This window comes from Lissotriton vulgaris, chromosome 12 (genome assembly GCF_964263255.1).
Source record: "Lissotriton vulgaris chromosome 12, aLisVul1.2, whole genome shotgun sequence".
In the NCBI taxonomy this organism is placed as follows: domain Eukaryota; kingdom Metazoa; phylum Chordata; class Amphibia; order Caudata; family Salamandridae; genus Lissotriton; species Lissotriton vulgaris.
In genome coordinates this window covers 696,666,830-696,691,338 of record NC_141700.1, presented here as the reverse complement: position 1 = coordinate 696,691,338, position 24,509 = coordinate 696,666,830, and the positions used below count along the sequence as shown (strand labels likewise).

The 24,509-nt window shown below is 42.5% G+C and overlaps 1 protein-coding gene across 2 annotated transcripts in view; it reads right to left on the bottom strand.

The window, feature by feature from the left end:
- The window catches only part of LOC147678019 (C-X-C motif chemokine 16-like), a 126,230-nt gene that overhangs the window by 10,584 nt on the left and 91,137 nt on the right, over positions 1-24,509 (bottom strand). For both annotated transcript variants that reach the window (XM_086945901.1, XM_086945902.1), the window contains exon 4: positions 4,125-4,367. In XM_086945901.1, coding sequence (XP_086802027.1) covers positions 4,125-4,367 — 243 coding nt within the window. The remainder of the gene's footprint in view (positions 1-4,124; positions 4,368-24,509) is intronic.

Sequence of the window (24,509 nt, the reverse complement as noted above, 5' to 3'; positions counted from 1 at the left end):
TTGCCTCTCAGTGGTAGTTGGGGCGGGCGGGTGTAGATACAGGCCAGTGAAAGTGGACACAACTTATAACTCAAACTGTACACAGTACTAGCAATAAATCAATGTCCAAGCCAATGCTTGCTTTTATAGAAAAAAATGTATTTGATTTCTAACTCTACACATGCAAAGGTATATGTAATTGAAAAGCAATAACACAATCCCCCTTGAGGTCGGGGCTCTACTAGTTGTCAGGCAAATTCCTGTCTCACCCTCCTCTGTGTAACATATTCGGTTTATCACTCGTGGCTGCATCCAGGGAATGCAGACTATTAGACTGTATTCAAGACTTTTCCCTTTGACTCTTCAAGAACTAGTTATAAGTGTCTATGCCGAAACACCATTAGCAGAAAGTCCCCCGGCCTGAAAAACAAAGTTCCAGTCTTACCTGCTCTGGCAGTATGGCAATATTTAGCGGTACAGCAAGTGCCCTCTCCTCGGGCACTCAAGAGTCTGGATCCTGTACAGCAAAGTAGTAACACTCACTGTGTACGAGGCAGCACCCGGAGGTGCAGTCTCTCTCAGTTAAGCAGCACTGGCAGTTCGTTCTAATGATCAAAGCGTCTACTACTTGGCAGACAAAAAGATAACAAGGTTGCAATGTCCTCAGTGGTGGCCTGGTGATCCTCAGGGAATCTATCAGGTGCAGATAACAGTGTGCGGGCTTGACCCGCTGGTCACAACAGTATTCCTTCGGTCTGGGCAATGGCCAGAATCCTTGGCCGAAGTGGTATAGCAGGACCTCCTAGCATTCGGGGTTGCAGCGGTACTCACGATCTGGGAACAGACTATCCTTATGTGCTCACAGTACACTGGCCCTTCCTGGCATACAAGGTCTCTGATTTCAGCAGTCACAAGTCCTGCGCTCCTGGCCCAAAATCAGTTCACCTGTGACCCCCCCCAAACATACAGGGTCACTAAGGCAGCGCACCCTGGTGCTTCCCCCACAGCACTTCCGATACAGCTCAGAACAAGGCAGGTCTCTCCTGGCATATGGTGGTCACAGAGTTGATACTGCACACAGACAACGGACAGATCAATGCACAGCCTCACTCAGGGAATCCTTGTGCAGGGCTCCACACTGGACCTCGCTCCCTATAAATGCCAACATCTCCCTCATAGGGCACAGTGGTCTTGGCAAGCAGGCCGGCAATGGTGTCCTCTGTGATGATCCCTGCAGAGAGACTAGCAGGCCTTGGTCCCCAGTCCTGGTCAGAGGCAGAAGTCTTGCAGTGCTTCCCCTTCTCACACTGCCTATCTGGCTGCTCGGCTGATGACACATTTTGGGGGGCTCAACCTCCATTTCTTATAGTCCTTTTCTAGACACCAAATGTGATGTACGGTCTGAGACTCTGAAGTTTTATGTTGGGGCTCTGCTTCTTTGCAGGTGAATACTTCTCTCTTTCTTCTTTACTCATGAAAGATGTTTGTCACAGCAGGCAAGACTCTGAAGCTCATTGTCCCATAACACCACTCATGGGAGTGACCAGAGTTCACACCTGAATATCAGCAACAGTGATATGTACATCAGATGGTTAATCATAGAAATGCAGCCATACACAAATCTGTTTTGGGTGATTCCTCTCTTCCTCAAGTCTTTACAATGCAGGCCTGAGCTTCCCAAAATGGAATCCAGGGTCCGCCATATAATGTACAATTGCAGGCACACTTGTTTAGTGTCCATTTGCAGCACACTTACTATCTTGCACTAGTACCGCCATGCATTGTACCATTACTTGTACCCATGTGTTCCATGCACACACAATAAGCTTGCGCACACTGTTCTGAACTGAAGATTTTCCATCTTTAACCAAGGTGTGTTATTTACAAATACACACACTGCCAGAAGACACACTGACCATGCGTGATGCATAATACTTCACTCTTCATGTATTGTACTTCACACAAGTACAATACACCCAGCACATGATTTCATTACGCAAGTACTGCACAGTATTACATCATTCATGTCATGTATTCCTCCTGGGCACACATATATTCAGCATATGCACTAATCCTTCATGTACTGAAAACTACTGCTCTAACCCTGTACAGTACCCTTCCCAGGCAACCATTCAACCAGCAGAGCCACTACTCCTGCACTATGCAGCAATCCACAGCTACCTTATGTAAGCCAAGGGTGAGTTAAGCACACATCAGCGGAACCTTTAAAAACGCGAGTGTGCCTGTAGGCCTCACTCCGTAACACAGGGTAAAAAGGTCCTGTTCACTACAATTGATCACTACATGGTATTCTGGTAGCACAGCTCTTGTGCAGCTTAATTCCTGGTGAAGACGGTAGCCTTCCACCACTGGGAGTAGCGCTTTGGGGGACCTTCTTGGTCCAACAAGATCGCAAACCATGAGACAGACTTGTGTCATGGCTCACATGCATGATCCGTGTATGCCTAAGACAACAAATCAGCATTAGGGATGTAGACAACAGTATAGTTGGGCACTCAGGTCAGGGGTACCGTCATTAGCATGCAGAGGACTTTTCAGTCTCAACAGAATGTCACCTAGGGCAGACTGTGAGTGTAAATCATGTTGAGGAGCAGTTTTGGTAGCTGAAGATGTATGAAGAGGTTATTCAATGGCTGCGTGAGTGTGATATATGTAAGTAAGGAGAGAAAGATTTGAAGGTGGAAGGAGGTGCGGATTAGCACATACAAGATCCTTGTCTGCTATGAAGGAGGTGTACAGGTTCACTATACCTGAACCATATGCCTAAAGTAATTTTTGAGATGACCTTGAAAGATAGTTTGGATGTGGATAGAATCGTGCTGAAAGCCATATGGACACACATCGGTTCTGGGAACAAAGCCAAAGTTCAAATAATTTTCTTTATGATGAGAGGACTTGTTGGTCAGACCAAATTGAATCCAGGTTGGTTGAAGAAGGTTACCGAGTAGGATGGCGAGGTGTGAGGTTGCTAAGATAAAACAGTATAGCAGTAGCAAGTGGCAGTAATAAGTAGGTCATTGAGGAGGATTGGGTAAAAGTGAAGCCTAGATGTGTGTATGTTGGTTTGTTTAAGTTTAAAGGCCCATACAAAGTTGCAGAATGGCGAGAGATGCAACAGGCACAGAGGTATTGAAGAGGAAGTCTCAATGGCCAAACAACCTATGAGGTGGATGACGGTGGTAGTAGTCGTGGTGCCATGCGGACGTCAGATGCTAAGTGTTTGAGGGGCATACTGGTTCAACAGGACAATTGTGCACAGGTGGTGGGCATCAAGGTTCTTATGTTTCTTATACGCTTGATGGGGTTGGGTGTGGCACCTTGGGATCCAACCAACCTAGAGCGAGCAGGGCTCTCTGCATGCTTACTTCTACCTACTGCCTCCTTATTTGTATAGTTTTAACTATAACCTTTAATCTTATGCTGCAATTTTAAATGTATATGTTTTTATATCTATTTTTAATACAGTATTGCTTTTAGCAAGAACTATTTTAAAACTAGTATAGATGAGATGCTATGGAAGAAATCTATTATTACGAAATGCCGTTGAAAAAATATGAAAACAAGAGGCGTGGACAAAGATATCTGCAGATAAGAGGTGCTGTCAAAGTTGACTGTGAACATGGGAATACATATTGCTTTGACAAAGAGTTGGTCCATGATAAAAGGATGTATGTCGCTACTACGCATGCTTTTACAACGCATGCCTTTACCACGCAGGTTTTACAACGCAAGTCGTTACAACGGCTTGCGTTGGGGGGCGCTGGATAGTGAATAGTTTAATTTACTATTCCAACTCCAGTCCCCGTGGATAGTAGGGAAGGTTTTGGATAGTAAATTAAACTATTCCATATCCTACAGCGCCCCCCAGCGCAAGTCGTTGTAACGACTTGCGTTGGGTAAGTTGCATGGTAAAGGTACTGCGTGGTAAAAGTTGCGTTGTAAACGCTGTTCCCCTGATAAAAACAGACATAACACTAATGCCAAGAAGGTATCCTGTTGACTGGTCATTAATTTTTGTAACAGCCTAGAGTTCTCCTTAATACACAGGGACGATAATGCCCTTCCTTATGTTGAGTTCTGTCCCCTCCTTTTCGCCAAATTGGACCTTTGTGCCCAAAACTCACCCGCTAATGCATCATTATTGGTCTCGTTGGTTGCATCAGTCTTTGGCTCCAGGATTATCTTGGACTCATCTTTCTCGGTGAAGTGAGGGTTCTTGGGTGTTGATGTTGGATGAGTAGTCAATTCTGATGCTTTGGTTGTGGTGAGGACAACTGCTGGAGCAGGGGCAGTGGAGGCCCTTGAGGTGGTGACTTGGGCAGGGGCGGGGGTTGGTTTTTTTGCTTTTCTTCTGCAGGGCATGAAATCTGTGGGAAAAGGTTAAACATGCATTTTAAAGCTGTAACTTTCAATAAATAACAGAGTAAAATAGAGAGCAATAACAGAGTAGAGCATAGGAGCCCGTGCAATGATGGGGTGCGCTGGCTCAGTGCAGAGCTGAGCATTTGTGTTTTTTATACGCGTGTTTAAACATATAACTCAGAATTTCACTGAGTTAATGTATGAACTTTAGACAGAACAAATTACAAACAGAGGCAATGTCTGCTCACTACTTCTGGCTTCTTCTGTTTAAAGTTAAAAAAGTAATTCTGAGAAATTGCGGGATATATATTGAAAAAGTAGACACCTCGTACGCAACAAAACACAGGCGCTTAACTGTGCGCTTAGCCAATATGGCTGATGGAGTCGAAAATAGCATATGATGTCTAGACCAACATGCAGAAAAACAGAGCACAACATACAGAGCACAAAACAATGAGAATTACAGGGTTAAAGAAAACGATACCAGGATATGTATGGGTTGTAAAACACAGGAAGCAAACAGTTGGAATAAAATACAAAGCACGAAAAGAATTTGAACTAAAAGCAAGTGTCAGAAGATGAGTGAAGACAAAAGGGTCCACATAAAACGGTGCAAACGATGGTCGACAAATAGAAGATGCAGCAACCTATTAAAAACAAAATGCGAAATACTGACTTAAAAAATACAGACTGGGTTAAAAAATGGAGTGGATCATAAGGTGAAGGAGTACCAAGTGCGAGAACAAAGTGTAGGAGTATTCAGTGCAAGATAACGATGTAAATAAACAAAGTGCAGAAAATCTGTTGAAAACAGGATGAAAAAATAATTCATGAAAAATAAAGGTATGAAACAATGCACTCAGTTCTGAATTTGTCAGTATATATACAACTATGGTTTTCAAAGTGTAGAAAATATACATATGTAGAGGACATCTAGCGGTGCATTACCTACCTGGCCCCCAGTCCAAGTCTATGATTGCATACCAAAACAAGCATTGGTATAGCCAAGAGGTCTCTCCATTAGGACCTTATAAGTGTTTAGCCATGCATCACATTATCTTGGGTGCTGTGCCTCCAGGGATTGAAGAGCTATACAATGACTACACACTGGGTCATGCAGTCTAATTTAGGAATACATGTTTGCTGCGTGAAAGAGAAACAATGTACTATAACCATGATGTGCTGCTCACAGACACTGCTGCAGACAACACCAATTGTACGCTGCTGCAAATCATGCCCACTGCTGTACAAATGTATAAGAAAAAAATATATGTGTGTGTATATATATATATATATGTGTGTGTATATATATATGTGTGTGTATATATATATATATATATATATATATATATATATATATATATATATATATATATATATACACACACAATCACCTACTCCTTCTGTATCTCTCTCGGTCCATATGGCTAGTCTGTACTCTGCTTACTTTGATCCACATTACATTGCGACTATATCGTCCGAATTTGTAAACCCCCAGTGTTGGACTGGACAATAGGGCAATGAATCAGCCAGTGCCTGATGGGTTGGTCCGACAGGTCAGTGTGTGGGCTGGATTTTGGCTGTTAGTGTGCCTGTTTTAGGGATTCACAGCAGTTTTTTCTATTGATTCCCCAGACATCGCTACAAACATTGCCTGAAGCACGCACAAATGCATGCGCTCTCCCCAACGTTGATAAACATCTATACAGCGTATGTTTACAAGTTAGAACTGCTCCGATATGCAACTGTGTGCAACTTTTCTTTTTGATTCCCTAATTAGGGGCTCTGGTCTAATTCCTATCCTAGTCTGACCCTGTCAACCTCAGCCTCCTACCATAAAGAAATAGGTAAATACCTTCATGTATACAGCTATGAAAGCAGGAACAGGTTCACAATTATGCGCCTCTCCCTGCCCGGGGAACAGACAATACCAATAGGAACAAACCCATCCATCTATAACTCTAGTAAACAGAAATACTTATGAGAGTGTCAGTAATTCACGTGGTAAAATCCATCCACCTGTTTGGCCCCAGAATCAAGAGAAAACATGCAGAAAGGACCCAGTATTCCCGGTCGAACTGGTTATTCCCCATCCTGGGAACAAAATGTGTAATTAATTGCCAGATTCTGGTGATGGACATTGACTGGAGTCTAGGCCCTCTAAAATGCATATCCAAATAGAGTTTGAAAGAGGGCTACTCTATGTGCAACAGGAAATCATGAAATAGTATCTATTCATAAGGAAATACACATTGATAAAATGAGCAGAATCACACAGCATTTTAGAGAGTATGTGACACCCTGGGCAGGAATGAAAAGAAAAGAAAAGTCTTACACATGCATCAAGTATGCACTATAAAAACACACGCTGAGGTGGTTTAAGAGTACTACTCATACATACAGTTGTGTCCGTACATTCGATCTAACATCCCAGGAACTACCTAAGGAGGGCAAATGGAACTGTTACACAAATTGGTAGAACACTCACACGGCTATTACTAAATATTTTTACAATCATTCGTAAAACGTTTCTACACAGCTAACCAGGTTACTCTACTCAAAACAGGTCAAAGAAACTGCAACCCCTTTCAATGTTCATGGATTTTGGGTAAAAAAGGGAACAATTTATTGCAAAACATTATATAGAAGAAATATATATATATATATATATTTTCAAAGTTCCAAAGTGAAAGTGCTCTCAGCTCGCAAAACAAACGCAACTCCACTGCTTCTCCAAGGGTGTTTATTCACCTAACAACATTTTTCGGCTGCGGACAGCCGTGATCAAGGCTGTCCGCAGCCGAAACATGTTGTTAGGTGAATAAACACCCTTGGAGAAGCAGTGGAGTTGCGTTTGTTTTGCGAGCTGAGAGCACTTTCACTTTGGAACTTTGAAATTGTGTTTACCGGCGTGCTCGGCCGGCATTGGTGCCACCTCCCTCGGGGCCGCAGGCAGCACGCCAGAGCGGACTTTGAATATATATATATATATATATATATATATATGCACCAAGTTACCCACAGGTAAGGAATGCACTCATCCAGCAGCCCTTATTTCAGCGGGTAAAGGACATCACTGCATCCCAGTCTGCAGCTTCTCATGTCTCGATTGAAAGCCTGACGCGTTTCTGAGCCTACGCTCATCTTCAGAGGCTCGACTTGAGTTGACGCTTTGACACTCCCACTCGCACTGCTTTGTGGGACTTATAGTCCGTGTCTCTTCCCTGTATGGGTGCGTGTTCTGCCATTTCACAGCCCTGGATGGGCCCCGGGATGCAGATGTCCATTGATCCCTCGGCTGCTGCTTCACAGTAGGCTCGGCGACTTCCGGCCCATGACCCCCTGTGGTTTTTTGAGCGGGGGGGTGCATACCTTCGCGGCTGGGCTGCCGCGTGTAAATGAAAGCTCCAAGTTACCCACAGGTAAGGAATGCACTCATCCAGCAGCCCTTATTTCAGCGGGTAAAGGACATCACTGCATCCCTGAGTGCATTCCTTACCTGTGGGTAACTTGGAGCTTATATAGGTTTGAGGAGCGGCAAGGGGAGAGAGGAGGCGATAACGATCGCCTGAGCAAGAGGTTGAAATGAGGCTTTGATTCATCCTGCGGGGCACCTGAGCTGGAGTGTGGCCCTTAACCAGACAATTGGGACATCACTTGATGTTAGTTGTGTAGCTGTCACTGTACAGGCACACTTGAGGACTACGCCTTCCAGCATGCATCTGCTCAACAGGAGGAGTGTGAGGGGCGAGTACATCCCATATTGGAGGAGGAGCTCGATGACGACATCCTGGGTGCGGTCTATCCACCACCTGAAAGCCATCTGACCCCCAGAGCGAGCGTGGAGTTCGTGGAACCGGCACTGATGAGAGCCATTGGAGGCTTGAAACGCGTATGCCTGAGCGTTTCAGGAACTACTTAGCACCACGCGCAAAACGAAAATCAATAAAGCAGCTTGTCTTCATCCTCGGAGTTGTGTCGCGCTTTTTCCTATCTGGGAACAGGCATTGGACTTATGTTTAAGTTGGCAAGCAGGTCGCTGACTCGGCGGCACACCCTCTCGTTCAGGCGCACCGTGTAGTGACCAGCAACCTTGTGGACAGTAGTAGTGAAACTGCAATACACGGTGCCCCCCCCCAGCTGTTGGATTTCCACCATGGTTTGAGGAGCGGCAAGGGGAGAGAGGAGGCGATAACGATCGCCTGAGCAAGAGGTTGAAATGAGGCTTTGATTCATCCTGCGGGGCACCTGAGCTGGAGTGTGGCCCTTAACCAGACAATTGGGACATCACTTGATGTTAGTTGTGTAGCTGTCACTGTACAGGCACACTTGAGGACTACGCCTTCCAGCATGCATCTGCTCAACAGGAGGAGTGTGAGGGGCGAGTACATCCCATATTGGAGGAGGAGCTCGATGACGACATCCTGGGTGCGGTCTATCCACCACCTGAAAGCCATCTGACCCCCAGAGCGAGCGTGGAGTTCGTGGAACCGGCACTGATGAGAGCCATTGGAGGCTTGAAACGCGTATGCCTGAGCGTTTCAGGAACTACTTAGCACCACGCGCAAAACGAAAATCAATAAAGGAGCTTGTCTTCATCCTCGGAGTTGTGTCGCGCTTTTTCCTATCTGGGAACAGGCATTGGACTTATGTTTAAGTTGGCAAGCAGGTCGCTGACTCGGCGGCACACCCTCTCGTTCAGGCGCACCGTGTAGTGACCAGCAACCTTGTGGACAGTAGTAGTGAAACTGCAATACACGGTGCCCCCCCCCAGCTGTTGGATTTCCACCATGGTTTGAGGAGCGGCAAGGGGAGAGAGGAGGCGATAACGATCGCCTGAGCAAGAGGTTGAAATGAGGCTTTGATTCATCCTGCGGGGCACCTGAGCTGGAGTGTGGCCCTTAACCAGACAATTGGGACATCACTTGATGTTAGTTGTGTAGCTGTCACTGTACAGGCACACTTGAGGACTACGCCTTCCAGCATGCATCTGCTCAACAGGAGGAGTGTGAGGGGCGAGTACATCCCATATTGGAGGAGGAGCTCGATGACGACATCCTGGGTGCGGTCTATCCACCACCTGAAAGCCATCTGACCCCCAGAGCGAGCGTGGAGTTCGTGGAACCGGCACTGATGAGAGCCATTGGAGGCTTGAAACGCGTATGCCTGAGCGTTTCAGGAACTACTTAGCACCACGCGCAAAACGAAAATCAATAAAGCAGCTTGTCTTCATCCTCGGAGTTGTGTCGCGCTTTTTCCTATCTGGGAACAGGCATTGGACTTATATATATATATATATATATATATATATATATATATATATATATATTTATATATATTTATATATATATATATATTTTCACTGAAATAACCATAGGTTTCACAGACGTTATAGTTAGGAATTAGCATTTAAAAAACATTAGAAATTAACTGAAAAATACCATAGGTTTCAGGGACGTTATAGTTAGTTGGACATTTGACTCATATAAAACCAGAGAAATTCGCCTATTATAGTTAGTTGAGCTAACTATAACTCACGCGCCCGCAATGCACTGCTGATGATGTCACTATCACTCATGACATGGTCAGTGACATCACTGATGTCATCACTGAAGACATCACTCATGACATCCCTCATGACATCATTCAGTGAATGTGTGTTTCTGTAAAGTTTAAATATTTTTCATATATATCTATGCCAAGGTCTATTCAAGAATGAATGCCTGAAGGGATTATTTAGTAGGTGTGTGACTGACTGTATAAGTGAGTGATTGAACGTGTCGTACTGAATGTATGGGTTAGTGACTAAACTATGTGAAAGCCTGTATTAGTCTCTCAGTTGGTGTGTAAGCAACTGCATGGGTTGCTGAATAGCTACATGAATGTCTATATGGGTTATTAATTTGTTGTCTGAGTATCTGTATGGGTCCCTGAGTGTCTGTGTGGGTGGATGGGGGGTGTATGAGTCTGTGCATAGATGTCAGAGTGGGTGATTCTGTGGTTGTATGGATTTAAAAGGGCTGTGTGTGTGAGTTGAGTTAGTGTGTGTATGGGTGTATTGGTGAGTGAATTAATGTTTCAGTGGCATATCTGTAACTAACTACATATGTTTTAAGGCACTATATGTGAGTGTTGGAGTATATAAATGAGTATAGGTGAGACTAAGTTATTTGAAGAGTAGGTGTATAAATAAGTGTCTGCTTCTATCAGTGAGTGTATAAGACAGTACACATGTGTTAGTATCTGTATAAATAAGTGTTGTGGTATGTCTATAAATAACAGAGTTGGTGTGTATAATTGTATACATGAGTAAATGGGTATGTGATTGATTCTTTACATTACTGACTAGGTGTGTGAGTGATTATAGATGAGTGGCAGTGTGTGACTGCATGTATAGATGTATGAGTGCATATTATAGTCCTGTATTGATGAGTAACTACATGTATAAATGACTGGGTGTGTGTGTAGACCTAGGAAATAGTGAGTGGTGTGTAGTATATGGTATTCTTCTGTGTATGGTTTCAAAAATAGTAGCCTGCATTTGAGAATGGGTGTATCAAAGTTTATATTAGGACATCAGTATGTACATCAGATTATCACGTGGATGATGTCATGGGCCCAAAATAATTACCATTATTTAAAAGCTAAACTCAATATAAAATATTTCTAAAAACCCATAAAAAATATAATTAACTGTAATTAAACATTATATAAGATTAACACAGAAAGACAACACTAAGGCCTTGATTACGAGTCTGACGGTCCACGGACTGCCAGACTCCCGGAGATGTGGCAGTCTAGCGACCACCCTATTAGGAGTTGGGCGGTCGGCCCCATACAGCCCTGCCACACCAGACAGGGAACAGCCATTCCCTGGCAGTGTTGTGGCGGTGTAGAGGCATCCATATGCTTGGCGGGACTGCCACGGTCCCGCCAAGTACATTTGGAGTTTACTCTCTGTCACAATTTTCATGGCGGTTCCTCCTCCATGAAAACCCTGGCGGAAAGGAAACAAAGGAGGCCTCTGCGCCCTGTGGATGCACACATGGGGGCACAAAATGTTCCCCCATGTATGCATGCACACCAGTTCCTGCATGGCATTGATTCTTCAGTCCATGTCGTGCACTAACTGTTTTTGGCGTTCCTGTTGCGGTGCCCGTTATTAGAGGCACCGCAGTAGGACTGTCGAAAAAAAGCCAGCCAGACAAAAGGAAACTCCTAATCTGGAAGGTGGCCTGACCACGGCTCTGGTGATGCAGTGACGGGGCGGACCTGACCCCGCACTTCCAAAGTTGTAATTGAGACCTAATTAGTGTCCACCAAATAAGGACTAAACAACAAAAACTCAAACACCAACCAAAACAACTAATGAAATTAACTCTAAAACAGACTAACCCATACATACACTTTAACAGTTAAATATCACCTACAAAAGGAACACACAAAAGTGCAAGAAATCACAGCAGAAATGTCAGAACTGCAAGTAAGCACCACTCTGCAGGATTATGTACAGAATAATCGAAAAATTCACCTCTAAGAAAAAAAATGCCATTTAAAAAAAAAGTAAAATAAAGTACATTATTAATAACTAAATAAGACCAACAGTCACAGCTCAAACAACATAATTAGTATAATGTGTTCTATGAATATTCATGATTAGAGTTAACAAAGAGCTGAAACCGAAAATTACAGCAAGAAAATATGAATATCATAATTCCATAATGCCAAAATCGACAAACATAAGTGAAAACATAAGCAAATCCGATAAACAAAATGAACCACTGTATAGTTTAAGAATTACACTAAGGGAAGATAAACCCTAAAAACTGCATAAATAATTCTTCAAACTTCTGTTATTAAGTCATAATTTTGTGTAAACCGAATAAAATCAAGCACCTGTACCATAATTTTCCAACAGGAAACGACAACCTCAACTAGCATCTCTACAAAATAAACTACATTACATTCAAAAATATACATGACAAAATATAATGCATGCTACTTAAATATCATATTTAAATTGAATAATTAGTTATTCCAAAACCCACTGATGAAAGAACTACATATATATCACATCTCGAAAAGGAAAATTGTAAGCAGTGAAAAAATGCACTAGCGAAATGTATAAACAATAAAAGAAACCCCGCTGCTTCATAATGATTCCAAAATATAAATATGTCCGAAAACCGATCAGTAAGTAAAATGCAGCAACAAACCTTTCCTTTTGTATGACAAAACCAAAAAAGACAGGAGAGTTAGTTATGTATGCAACATACAACAACCTACTAAGGGCAACACATGATTGATGGAACCATTTAAAATTGTACCCTCCACCATTCACACAAATCTACACAAAACACGTAGAATATCACAAACATACTGTTAGTCTACACACTTTTACCAAACAAATTGCAACATATCACAATTTACTCTGAAATATAATCCAAAATGACCAATTACTATCCCCCCAAAAATAAATATTTACTTTGAAAAAGCATAGCTTTTTACTACAATAAAAATATATCCACATACAGGTATACAGAGATCTCACTACCATTCTAACCAAAGTATATGGAGGTATCTTTAATTCCGACCTTACTGGTTCCTACGCCAGCCGCTGGGTCGGCGTTCAGAAGAACGCCTACAAGCTGGTGGCATACCGACTGCCACATTACGAGATGACTGATGGGCTGGTGGTGAGACTGCAGCGGTCTTGCGGCGGCATACTGCAGCTCACAGGAAGAGCATGAAGGCAATGCCACCGCTCTGCAGTGCCTACACTCTTGTGCAAGCACTGCTGCCATGCACCATGCCACAATGCCTAATGGGCTAAAATGCCCAGGGACCCTGTTTGGGGCCCATTCACAGCCTTTCCGCCAAGCTTTTCATGGCGGGATCCCCACCATGAAACGGTTGGTGGAAAGGCAGTTTGCAATTGCCACGTTGGCGCAGGCATCGGAACCGCTTCCATTGTCCGACCAGTTCCGACCATCGCATGATCGAAGATACTGCCGGTTGTTGCAGTCTTGTGGCAGTCAAACTGCCCTACTCTCAATAGAGCTGTCAGATTGCCGTGGAGGCAGCTGTTGGACCACCACTGTGGGTACTGTGGTCTTGGCCCGCCGAACTCGTAATGAGGCCCTAAGAGTTGTATACTCAACATATGCCTAATTCTCCCAAGAAATTGACAAATGAAGTGCCCTAGCACATATCTCAGTATCTGAAGTTGCAACATAATACAACATCCTAAAAGAATCACCCTACTACCAAAGATACTAAGAGAAATGAAGCCCCCTAAAGGACTATTGTGAAAATACTTGTGTTGGCAGACTGCAGCTGTTTCGGTTACAGATGCCATTCCAAGTATCATGTACCATGGTGAAACATATATGATAACACCATGGCAGAACAAGCAAAAACATATCATGCAATAAGTGTGGCACAACTTCTCCCAAGGTGAACATACCCTTCACTCTTCTAATTCCTACAAATATTTAAAAAGTTACAATGCTGCCAACAAGTCAGAATGGAACCCTCAATAACCCAACTAAAACCTAAAATAACAAAACAAACCAAAGAAATGCATGAAATACCACAATGCAAAGTCTAATTATTTACTAACAATCAAGGCCTATCGTACCTAGGTTTCATAGTAAGAATACTACACTAAAAAAAAGAAAAATCAAAGCAATTATAAAATAACTCTGAATATACATAACATATTTAATTAAAGCTTTTATTTATGAATATTATCACCTTAAGTGCTGCGCCCGTCCAACGGCCGACGGCACCACTACCTCGGGAGTGCTGCCGTCGGCCGTTGGACGTTCCAACTGCACCTGCGCAATGGAACATCCAGCACTGGAGCTGGACGTTCCATAGCTGCTAAGGTGTTAATACAATACTTTTTTAGGAAGCGGTTAGACATATACACTTAACTTTGAAAGAAATCCAGTCAGACTGAATAAGTATAAAACAGTATAATATTAATAAATTAATATATAAACAATAAAACTCAGAAATAACACCTTCAGAGATCACAATTAATGATGGAAAGTACAAAAAAATAAATTCTATGAATGGCACATTATAGAACAATATAATAATGTAAAGAACTTTCTAATGACATCAACTTTCCCATCGATAAAAAATAAAAAATAACTTACGTTTTTGTAGCTGATGTCCATAATCTCGAAGTAATTCCGAAAATTGAAAATTTCCCAAAAATGATAAAAAAAAGAATGAACAATACAAAAAGGCACAACTTAAACACAACTCCTAATTACTAGACCCCCAAAATGTAACTTAAAATCTGTCTTACCTGACTGAAGCTTAAACAACTCAAAACGAGGTCGATAGACTAAAAAACAAATATTGCGGTATTAAAATGGCCACTACATAAACATAAAAACAAGACTGACACTTCATAGAAAACAGTAGAAAATAATTAAATATTGTTTAGATTTAATTTCAGATGAAGTAAAACAAAATATTGAATAATGTGAAACACGGTTGTTAATATTTAGAAACATTTACAAAATGATAAAAAAGTTATTAGAGTAGAGTACTTAATAATATATATAAAAATAAACATATTTATAAAACTGTTAATAAAACATTTTTGTTTGTTAAACATATCTCTACAGTCTGAAGCACATTAAATATAAAATGTTATAAAAATGCAAACATGTTCACAAGTTGGTAGGATCTTAAAGCAATGTTACAAAAATGTGACAATAAACGAAAACATACATTTAAATATGTTAAATACACATAAAAATAAAACAAGTAAAAAATGTAATTAAAATGTAATTAAGATGTAATACTGTATTATTATTTTTTTAAAGTCCCTTTACTTTAAAAAATAAACTTATAATACCAAACCAATGTTTACCGATTGTAAATAAAATCAAAATGCACTATTTAAATTATGAAAAAATAACATCTACATCATAATGAAACATTCTTTATTAAAAAATCGCATTCAATAAAAAAAGTTTGAATATTTAAAATGTTCTAAAATTCAAACTATTTAACAAATATAGCATTATAAAATCAAAAATAATTCAAACTATAACAAATATTTCAAAAATACACTACGTTATTCACAGATCTTAAAAGTGGTATTTGAAAACCCCCCAGTAAAAATAGATACTAAATATTTAAAAGTTTCCTTTATAAATATAATAAAATACAGATAAATATAATTTTCCTTCCAATTTGTTTTTAATTATATATGTAATTTTCTAAACAAAATCTGACTAATTATATCACTCTCCACCATACAACTACTACACCCGCATTAAAAACACAACAAAGACCAAAGATGGCCATTGATTAGTGGTGAGATTCCGGCTCCCCGTCCTAAAGGTTACTCGTGTGCCTGAGTGCCCGAACCTGCCCAGATTCCCTGAAACACTCGGTGGGTGCTTCCTGGATCAGTAGGCAGCAGTACTAACAACTGATGCAATGAGTCGTCATGTGCACAGCCGTGCTGGTAGAGGCAAAGTCCGGGTTGCCAAAATCGGCGAGGGGAAAACAGGTCGGGAAAAGGCTCCTAAATCCGGAGGGCATCCCTTAGAGGCCCAGGAGGGGCCACAGCAACAACGTGGAATCCAAGCATGGCAAGCACCGATTCTCGGCACGAGAAAATCAGTTCGAGCCTTCTCCTGCAATGTCTGGCTCTATTACTGAGGAGACACCACCATCTAGTTGCATTCTGCATACTGTGGTTCAAGTTCACAAGGAGAATTCTGATGTTAAGGTTGTTAGTACTATGGCTGGCTTCTGTAAAGATACAATTTCACAGATGTGGTCGACTCGCAACAGCAGCACTGCCTGGAAGAGGTGACTGTTACTGAATTGATTGCGGATGCTGAAAACAATACAGAAAATGGGGATGGAGGGCAACCTGTAAGTGAAGCTTTTCCAGCTCTCAATTCTGAGTCGAAAACGCTGGGTGTTACACCTAAAATACTTCCACAGATTGTTGCCTCAGAATCTAGCTCAGTCTCCTGTATGGTCTTTGCTCCTGTTCTACCTAATATAGAGGCCTTCCAGGCTAGCCCATGCAGGTCTACATAACCTACTTTGACTTTGAAGGAGCCAGGCCATGTAGGCCCATTCAAAGGCGCTCTACTCAAAGGTCTGCACATATGTATCGCCCTCAGGAGTCTGCCAAGTGATACAGAGGACAGGATGGCAGAACTATTGACTAACTCAAATATGGTATCAAAGGTACCAATGGTAGATATCACCCAGTTGGAGAGGTCCGGTCCAATAGTAGGCATGCAATGTGAGCAAACTGTAGTAATTCAAGATAACCCTGAAGTTTTCTTTTCCCTTTCCGACTATTCAGAGAATGACCTATCAGATCTCGAGATGATAAGCACAAGGGCAGGCAGGGATTACAGGCTCAAGAAAGTGGGTCAAAATCACAGGGCGAACCCCAGGAGTAGACACTTACCTGGACACAGGTCGCTAAAAGCTGGGCTGAGACTGAGAGTGAGAGCAATTAGCTAGAAGGACATATGCATTGGGAAATGTCTGCTACCGAGTTTGTAGGGGACATCATTCTTCACTGTCAGGAGGCATTGACTGCTGTCCCGGGTTTAGGAGAGGTGTTGCAGCGCCACCTCCCTCCATATGCCATATGACACCCTGACTGACGGCAATCTATGATCTTTCACAAATTCCCACGAATTGAATACGGCAGCACCGCCCTCTGCGGACTCCCCCTAACTACAACCGCACCACTAAAAGCTTCTCTAAATGCTGCAGCGAGACTCATCACTGGGTCAAAAAAGTACTCCCACATTACCCCTGACTTGAAATCCCTGAATTGGCTGCCTTTTGAAGCCAGAATACATCTGAAAATCGCCTGCATGACACACAAGGCGGTACACCTAAACTCACCCGGCTACCTCGCTCAGAAGTTGACAATCTCTGGGGGAATTAGAAACACGAGAGGCACAAACAATCTCCTGCTGAAACCTCGAAGATTCCGGAAGGAAAAAACATACAAGCGCTCCTTCTCAGGAATGGCGCCTAGGATCTGGAACTCACTCCCTCCCGAAACCAGGCTTATCTCCTCCACTACACTCTTTAAAAAAGAAGTAAAAGCTATCCTCATGGCTAAATACACTTGAACTACTATCTCGAACCCTATTAACACCCTGCACCGATCTGTATTACATGTCTGACCCCTTTACTTATTTGTATGAGTTGTTTTATCATTCACATGATTGGCTTTGTAGTCACTTAGTTGTACTATTTGTAATGTGATTTATTGATTTACTTGTTTGAATATGTTCCCCCATGCACCCTCTGTGTAAAGCTTGATTTACTTGTTTGACTATGTTCCCTCATGTACACTTCTATGTAAAGCGCTCTGATATCTGTGAAGATCTTGTTTGCGCTATATAAAACTTTAAAAATAAAATAAAATAAATACTATACTATACTATAATATAATAAAAAGGTCTCAGTCTCACTAAAGATATCTGATTTGAAGACTCAAGCTTCACTGCTACATCTATCGAAGTAGCTGAGTATGATGAATGTAAGAGAGACCAAAGCAATCAATGGATCTCAGAGCTAAAGGAAGAGGTCAAAGTGGTCCAGGAGCATTTGGAGGACCATGAGAATATCACAAAGGATCTTACATGGAAGGTTGAAGATTTGGAAAGTAGGATGCGATGGAACAATCTCAGGGCACTTGGTATTTCCGAGGATGTAGAGGGAGATAATCACCTTGGATTTATTGCTCAGTTACTTATACAGGCCCTTCCCAGCCTGTCTGATTGGGAATTAACTGTCAAGTTGAGAGGGCCCATCGATTTCCATTCCGTCGATCACAACATGATAACTTCATCAAGAAGCCTAGTGCAAATCTAACATATGCAGGAACTTAGTTTTGCATCTGCTCCTCTATAATGCAGCACCACCCTTGTAGCCCTGAGTGCTACCTGCAGGTACTTTTTATATATCCACTTCCAGAATCAGAGAGCACACCTTAATGTAATTGCAACACAACACTTACACCAAATCCCATTTCTTACAGCTACGGATCTATCCAGTCCATGTCCTGAGGAGAACCCACAATCCTTCTGTGGTTCGAAACGCGTTGACCCCCAGCCAGTGACAAGGAAGAAGGGTGCAACTAGGGATTAAAATAATACCACTCTCACCACCCCTAGTTGTTCAATCCTACAAGTACCCAATCACAGGCTTAGTTAGACAGGCAGGCAGTATCTTTGAATTCCCTTGTCCGCCTTGTCCGCCTGTCTTCTGGTATACAATTTGAAGTACTGGTGTCTGTTTAAAATGTCTCTTATTGTATCAATTTATTTGTGTATATTCTTGTTTTTGGTGTTTTTGAATTTTGAGTATTGATTGTGTACAGATCCATCACTTGTATATATTGCGCACATTACTTTCTGAATGTATGCTTGATTGTTTTGATAACTGTGCCTTTGAGGACATGCAAAGAAGTCAATGAAAAATTTGAATAAAATAAAAAAAAAAAATTTTTTTCAAACAACACAGTGGAACACTCAGTACTTATAGGCTGGGTGAGTACAAATTACAAAAAAAGTAAACCTGACTGGCTACTTGTTCTGTTTGGTAGATAGTTGAGGTCCAAGCCGGTCAGAGATAGGACCCAAACCTTTCTTGTTGCCCCTCTATAATGCAGTGAAGAAAACAGGAGTATAACCCATAGACCTAAATGGGACTGGGTACGTGGAATATATAGAAAAACAATGTCCCACTGGGTATCAATGACAGAGATAATTTAAACTATTGCATACAGTACGTATTGCAGACAAGGAACACCAAGGAGTCTCAGTACATTGTGTAAGAAGGTTGTTAATCACCGATTACATTAGACATGGGAAGCACAGTTAAAAAGCAGCACTGTACATGAAAAGCAATCATGAAGCAACCCAAATAACACTTGGTGACAATGTGATGACGCAGTGATAGTGACGACGCAAGTGAAGGTGAAAGACAGCGTGGTCGGCGCAAAGTGATGGAAACAATCAGTTAAAGGCTTTCACATTGAATATATACAAATAAACAAGTTCAATTTGGCATGGTGATAAGCCTATTGGTAGTGCGCCGTGAAATTGCGCTGTTGTTGTCGACGGCGTTTCGATCCTCTATGATTCGGGATCCTCTTCAGGACAGGGTTGGCGTTGAATTGGGGTGCTGCATGGGAGAATAATTAATTTTAGGAGATCGGGCATGAGACGGGGGCTAAAGGAGGAGCACACTTGTGAGCCGAGTGATCGGGCACTTCACAGTTAAATTGAAGTAAAAGGGGAGGATCTATCTGTGTGGGCGGTGATGGGTGGCATGCAGCTCTAATGAGTGCTTAGGGAGGGTTCGGCTAGGGTGGTGGGTAAGGGTAGGGAGGGATCGGTGCTTAGCAAACCTGGAGTATTGGAGCGCTGACAGAATGCAGGGGTCAGTCGTCCGCAAGGTAGTTGGTCCGGGTACTCGTGGGCAATTAAGGAGTACTGATTCAGGTATCCACTCGTGGCGTTGGTAGGGCGCCTAGCAGGGGGGGGTTGAAGACATAGATTGGTGTTTAGTATTCACAAACAGTCTGGTAAAGACCGAGTGTTTACCAGACTGTTTGTGAATACTAAACACCAATCTATGTCTTCAACCCCCCCCTGCTAGGCGCCCTACCAACGCCACGAGTGGATACCTGAATCAGTACTCCTTAATTGCCCACGAGTACCCGGACCAACTACCTTGCGGACGACTGACCCCTGCATTCTGTCAGCGCTCCAATACTCCAGGTTTGCTAAGCACCGATCCCTCCCTACCCTTACCCACCACCCTAGCCGAACCCTCCCTAAGCACTCATTAGAGCTGCATGCCACCCATCACCGCCCACACAGATAGATCCTCCCCTTTTACTTCAATTTAACTGTGAAGTGCCCGATCACTCGGCTCACAAGTGTGCTCCTCCTTTAGCCCCCGTCTCATGCCCGAACTCCTGAAATTAATTATTCTCCCATGCAGCACCCCAATTCAACGCCAACCCTGTCCTGAAGAGGATCCCGAATCATAGAGGATCGAAACGCCGTCGACAACAACAGCGCGATTTCACGGCGCACTACCAATAGGCTTATCACCATGCCAAATTGAACTTGTTTATTTGTATATATTCAATGTGAAAGCCTTTAACTGATTGTTTCCATCACTTTGCGCCGACCACGCTGTCTTTCACCTTCACTTGCGTCGTCACTATCACTGCGTCATCACATTGTCACCAAGTGTTATTTGGGTTGCTTCATGATTGCTTTTCATGTACAGTGCTGCTTTTTACCTGTGCTTCCCATGTCTAATGTAATCGGTGATTAACAACCTTCTTACACAATGTACTGAGACTCCTTGGTGTTCCTTGTCTGCAATACGTACTGTATGCAATAGTTTAAATTGTCTCTGTCATTGATACCCAGTGGGACATTGTTTTTCTATATATTCCTCTATAATGCAGGGCGCCTTTGCAAACCAGCTGAAGTTGGAAATATTAGGTTCTTTGTTCAATCTGACTTTTGCCCAGTAACAGAAACTTGGTGTTGGCAGCTACTGAGTATGATTCTTCACTTCCTGGCCCAGGCCTACCTGCAGGAGTCGGCTAAGCTCAAGATCATCTGCAAGCATTAAGGTTTCTTCTCCAACTCAGTACAGCATGCTAAAGGTCTCATTGAACTGTGGCGCAAAATGCCGGATCACAATGCTTCTACTAATAAGGATTAGAAGCATTCATAGGCTAAGGCAATGCATGATTTGGTCTACCTGGGAGGGTCTTGCTTGACAAGTATTCTTTAATGTATTATGGGGCACTTACTGGAAAAGACTGTACTGGGGCATGGGCATCTGGGTGGTCATGCAGTACTTAACCGGTTGTAGCTATTAGTGTCAACAGAGAAGGGAGTGTAGGGGGTGGACACGGGTAGTCTACCAAGTGGCCGTAGGCCATAGGCTGGGTAGGGCTCGAGGGCAGTGGCCTGCATCGAAATCGGAAAGATGGAAGTGGGGTGGGCAGTAGGGGTGGACAGTGCGGGTAGGTTGGAGGTTGGAGGTTTGGGTATCCCAAATTATTTATATTATATTTAATATGTGATGCTCAGAGTAGTCGATATAAATGTTTATATGTTTTAGGATGACCAAATGAATTAAAACATTATCTGTGCATGAGATGAGCATATTACCCTGGAATGATATCGGCCTATGTTCTTCTTCTAAAATTCAAAATGTCCGGCAAGAGCTAGTCCGTCATGGACCTGCCTTCAAGAAACTCACTTGATGCAGATGGAGGCAAAGAGGTTTGAGGGCTTAGGATACCAGATAATGGGTATATCTGGGCATTACAAAAAGCCCACAAAAGGGGTAGCAATTTTAACAAGTAGTGCTTCATGGACATGCTTAAAGTTAGAAAGATACAGGATGGGTAATTGGGTTATTGTCAATCTAAGATCAGGTCAGTTGCAACAAACAATATGCTGTATGAAAGGCGCTAATGAGGTAGACCCTGCACTTGTTCAGCAGCTTCTGGTAGAGCTAGCCATGTGGGGAAATCCCATCATTATATGTGGGACTTTAATGTGACCATGTTCCCCAAGTTTGATAGTTACAATAGCAATTGGGCATCTAGGAAGATAGCCACACGTGCCGCCCTGCATCACCTGGTGAAAACATATGGGTTAGTCGATAGTTGGTGGTACACACATGACATTACCAGGGTATATATACACTACTTGTCTCCCCACCGACATTCTTCTAGGTTGGTTATGATATTTGCAAGCCAGGACTTGGTCAGGAATAGCTTATCCTCTCTGTTCCCTCACATACTTTCAGATCATAATACACTGCTGGCTGGGTTTGCTATCTCGGGGGACACTGATGCCAGTAGGTGGGGGGCTAAAAGGTGGAAGTTTGATCGCTCATTGCTAACTGACAGTGGCTATTGCAAGCATATGAGAGAGACCTTGACTAATTTCTTTCAGGGAAATCAAGGATCTACTACCCGAGCGGTGGTCTGGGGTACCATGAAAGCGGTGGTACGAAGGGCCACCATCAGTTTTGTCTCACCAGAACAAGGCTATGCGCGTGCAGGAGGAATTACTATGGCAAAAGCTTCTTCAGCAAGAATACGAATATGCAAAGGCTCTAAAAGCTAAAAGATTGGAGGTAGAGGTGAGGCAGGTTTATCAGAAACTTTTGAGTGCCAGACCTAAAATTCAGACCGTAGTGTGGGTGAATGTTGCAGCTTATGCTAAGAGGCTAAATACCTTTGAAAATAGAGATGAAATGGGGAGCATGCTAGCACAACAGGTCAGGGGGTGGGCAAATACCAATGCTATTGATTCCATACGGGATGTGAATAACATAATCCAGTGGATCCCCAATAAGGTTTTGAGGGTCTCCCAAGCATACTATGAAACGATTTATGGCGAAGCATCTGGGGTATCCCTGGATGATTTGATTCATTATGTTGCTCCCACAGTAAGAGGCCTAGTTTACGACAGTGATCAGGCTATTTGGACTTAACTTTTATGGGGTCGGAGGTTTTGAGAGCAGTTAAACATCTCCTGACTGGGAAAGCTGCTGGGCCAGATGCTATACCCTAAGAGTTTTATAAAAAGAAATTTGAGCATCTTCTTTAATTTTTAGTTGTCACTGGTTAGGTGTGTTGAGGGGATCAGGGATGTTCTGAAGTCTTGGGGTAAGACCTTCACAACAATTGTTTTGAAGAAGGGAAAAGTCCCGCTGAACTGCTCCTCATACTGGCAACTTTATTTGATTAACTGTGGTGCTAAATCCTGCAGCACAATTCTGGTGAATGGAATTGCACCCAGAATTGCAGGTTGGGTGGATATTATGTAGCATGGGTGTGTTCCACACCGAGGCACTACAGCTCATACTAATTTTATTATTAGCTACATTATATCAAAAAAATGTTTTATTTGATTTATTATTATTTATTAATTATATTATATTAAATTTATTATTAGCGCTATATATTATAGCTCATTGCTATCTTTGATGTGGCAGGGGCATTAGATGTACCATATGGTATGATCCTGCTCACCACACAAAGCTCTTGATTGGGTATCATGGCCCTTCTTATGGTCAACATTGGCAGCAATGGACTTTTGTTCCTGGATCCTGGGTAGAATTCAGGCACAGTATCACAAGTTGTCAAAGCCGGTAGTTAGTGGTGGTCTTTATCTCTAGGTTTTAAGAAATAAAAAGGGGAACACACCAGTAAGGTCTTCTGTCCCCACTACTATTTGCACTATATCTTGAGCCATATTGGCCCTCTTTAAAAAAATTCAGGGCAATTGGATCCTTTGAGGATTAAAGCTTCAACGTACTGTGTAGCTGCATATACAGATGGCATGGCAGTATTCACCCATGATCCATCAGTATCCATGGTAGTAATTGAGCGGGAAGCTCAGACATTCAGGTCAGTCTCTGGATATAAGCTTAATAGCTCGAAGATTGAAATTCTTTTCAATAAGCCCAGTCCTGCAGGTGATAAGAGATATGTGGATACAGCACAATATCTTGGAGTCCAGCTCTCTCGATTTGTCAAGGACATTGTGTCTTTGAACTATAAACCTGTTTTGGCTAAATCTAGGCACTTGTTTGTGCAATGCAAGCTACCAGTAGGTCTTATGGAACGTTGTACCTGAACAACATGGTGATTCTCCTGAAATGTATATATTTTTTCACAGCTATTCCTTCATATTTAAGAGTGGTTTTCTTCTCTCGGGTTGAAATGTCTTGGGCCCAGTGTCTCGCTGCTCAATACGGATCCTAAATTATAGAAGGATAAAGGCGGGTGATCACTTCCTAACCTGAAGTACTATTATTGGTCTGCTATCTCGGAGTGCATGTCTCAAGTAATGATCAACCATAAATCCTGGTACATGCGGTCTCTTTATTGCGAAGTCGGCCCAAGGGTACAGGTCGTTGACCCATCCTATTTTAAGCATACTCTGTTTAAGACCCTTCGGGTGTTTTACCAGGTGTGGAGAAGTTTAAGGGCTACATTTTCAATTCCCTCTATCTCTTGTTATACATCTATGTGGTTTAACCCAGATTGTCGCCCATAACTCAAG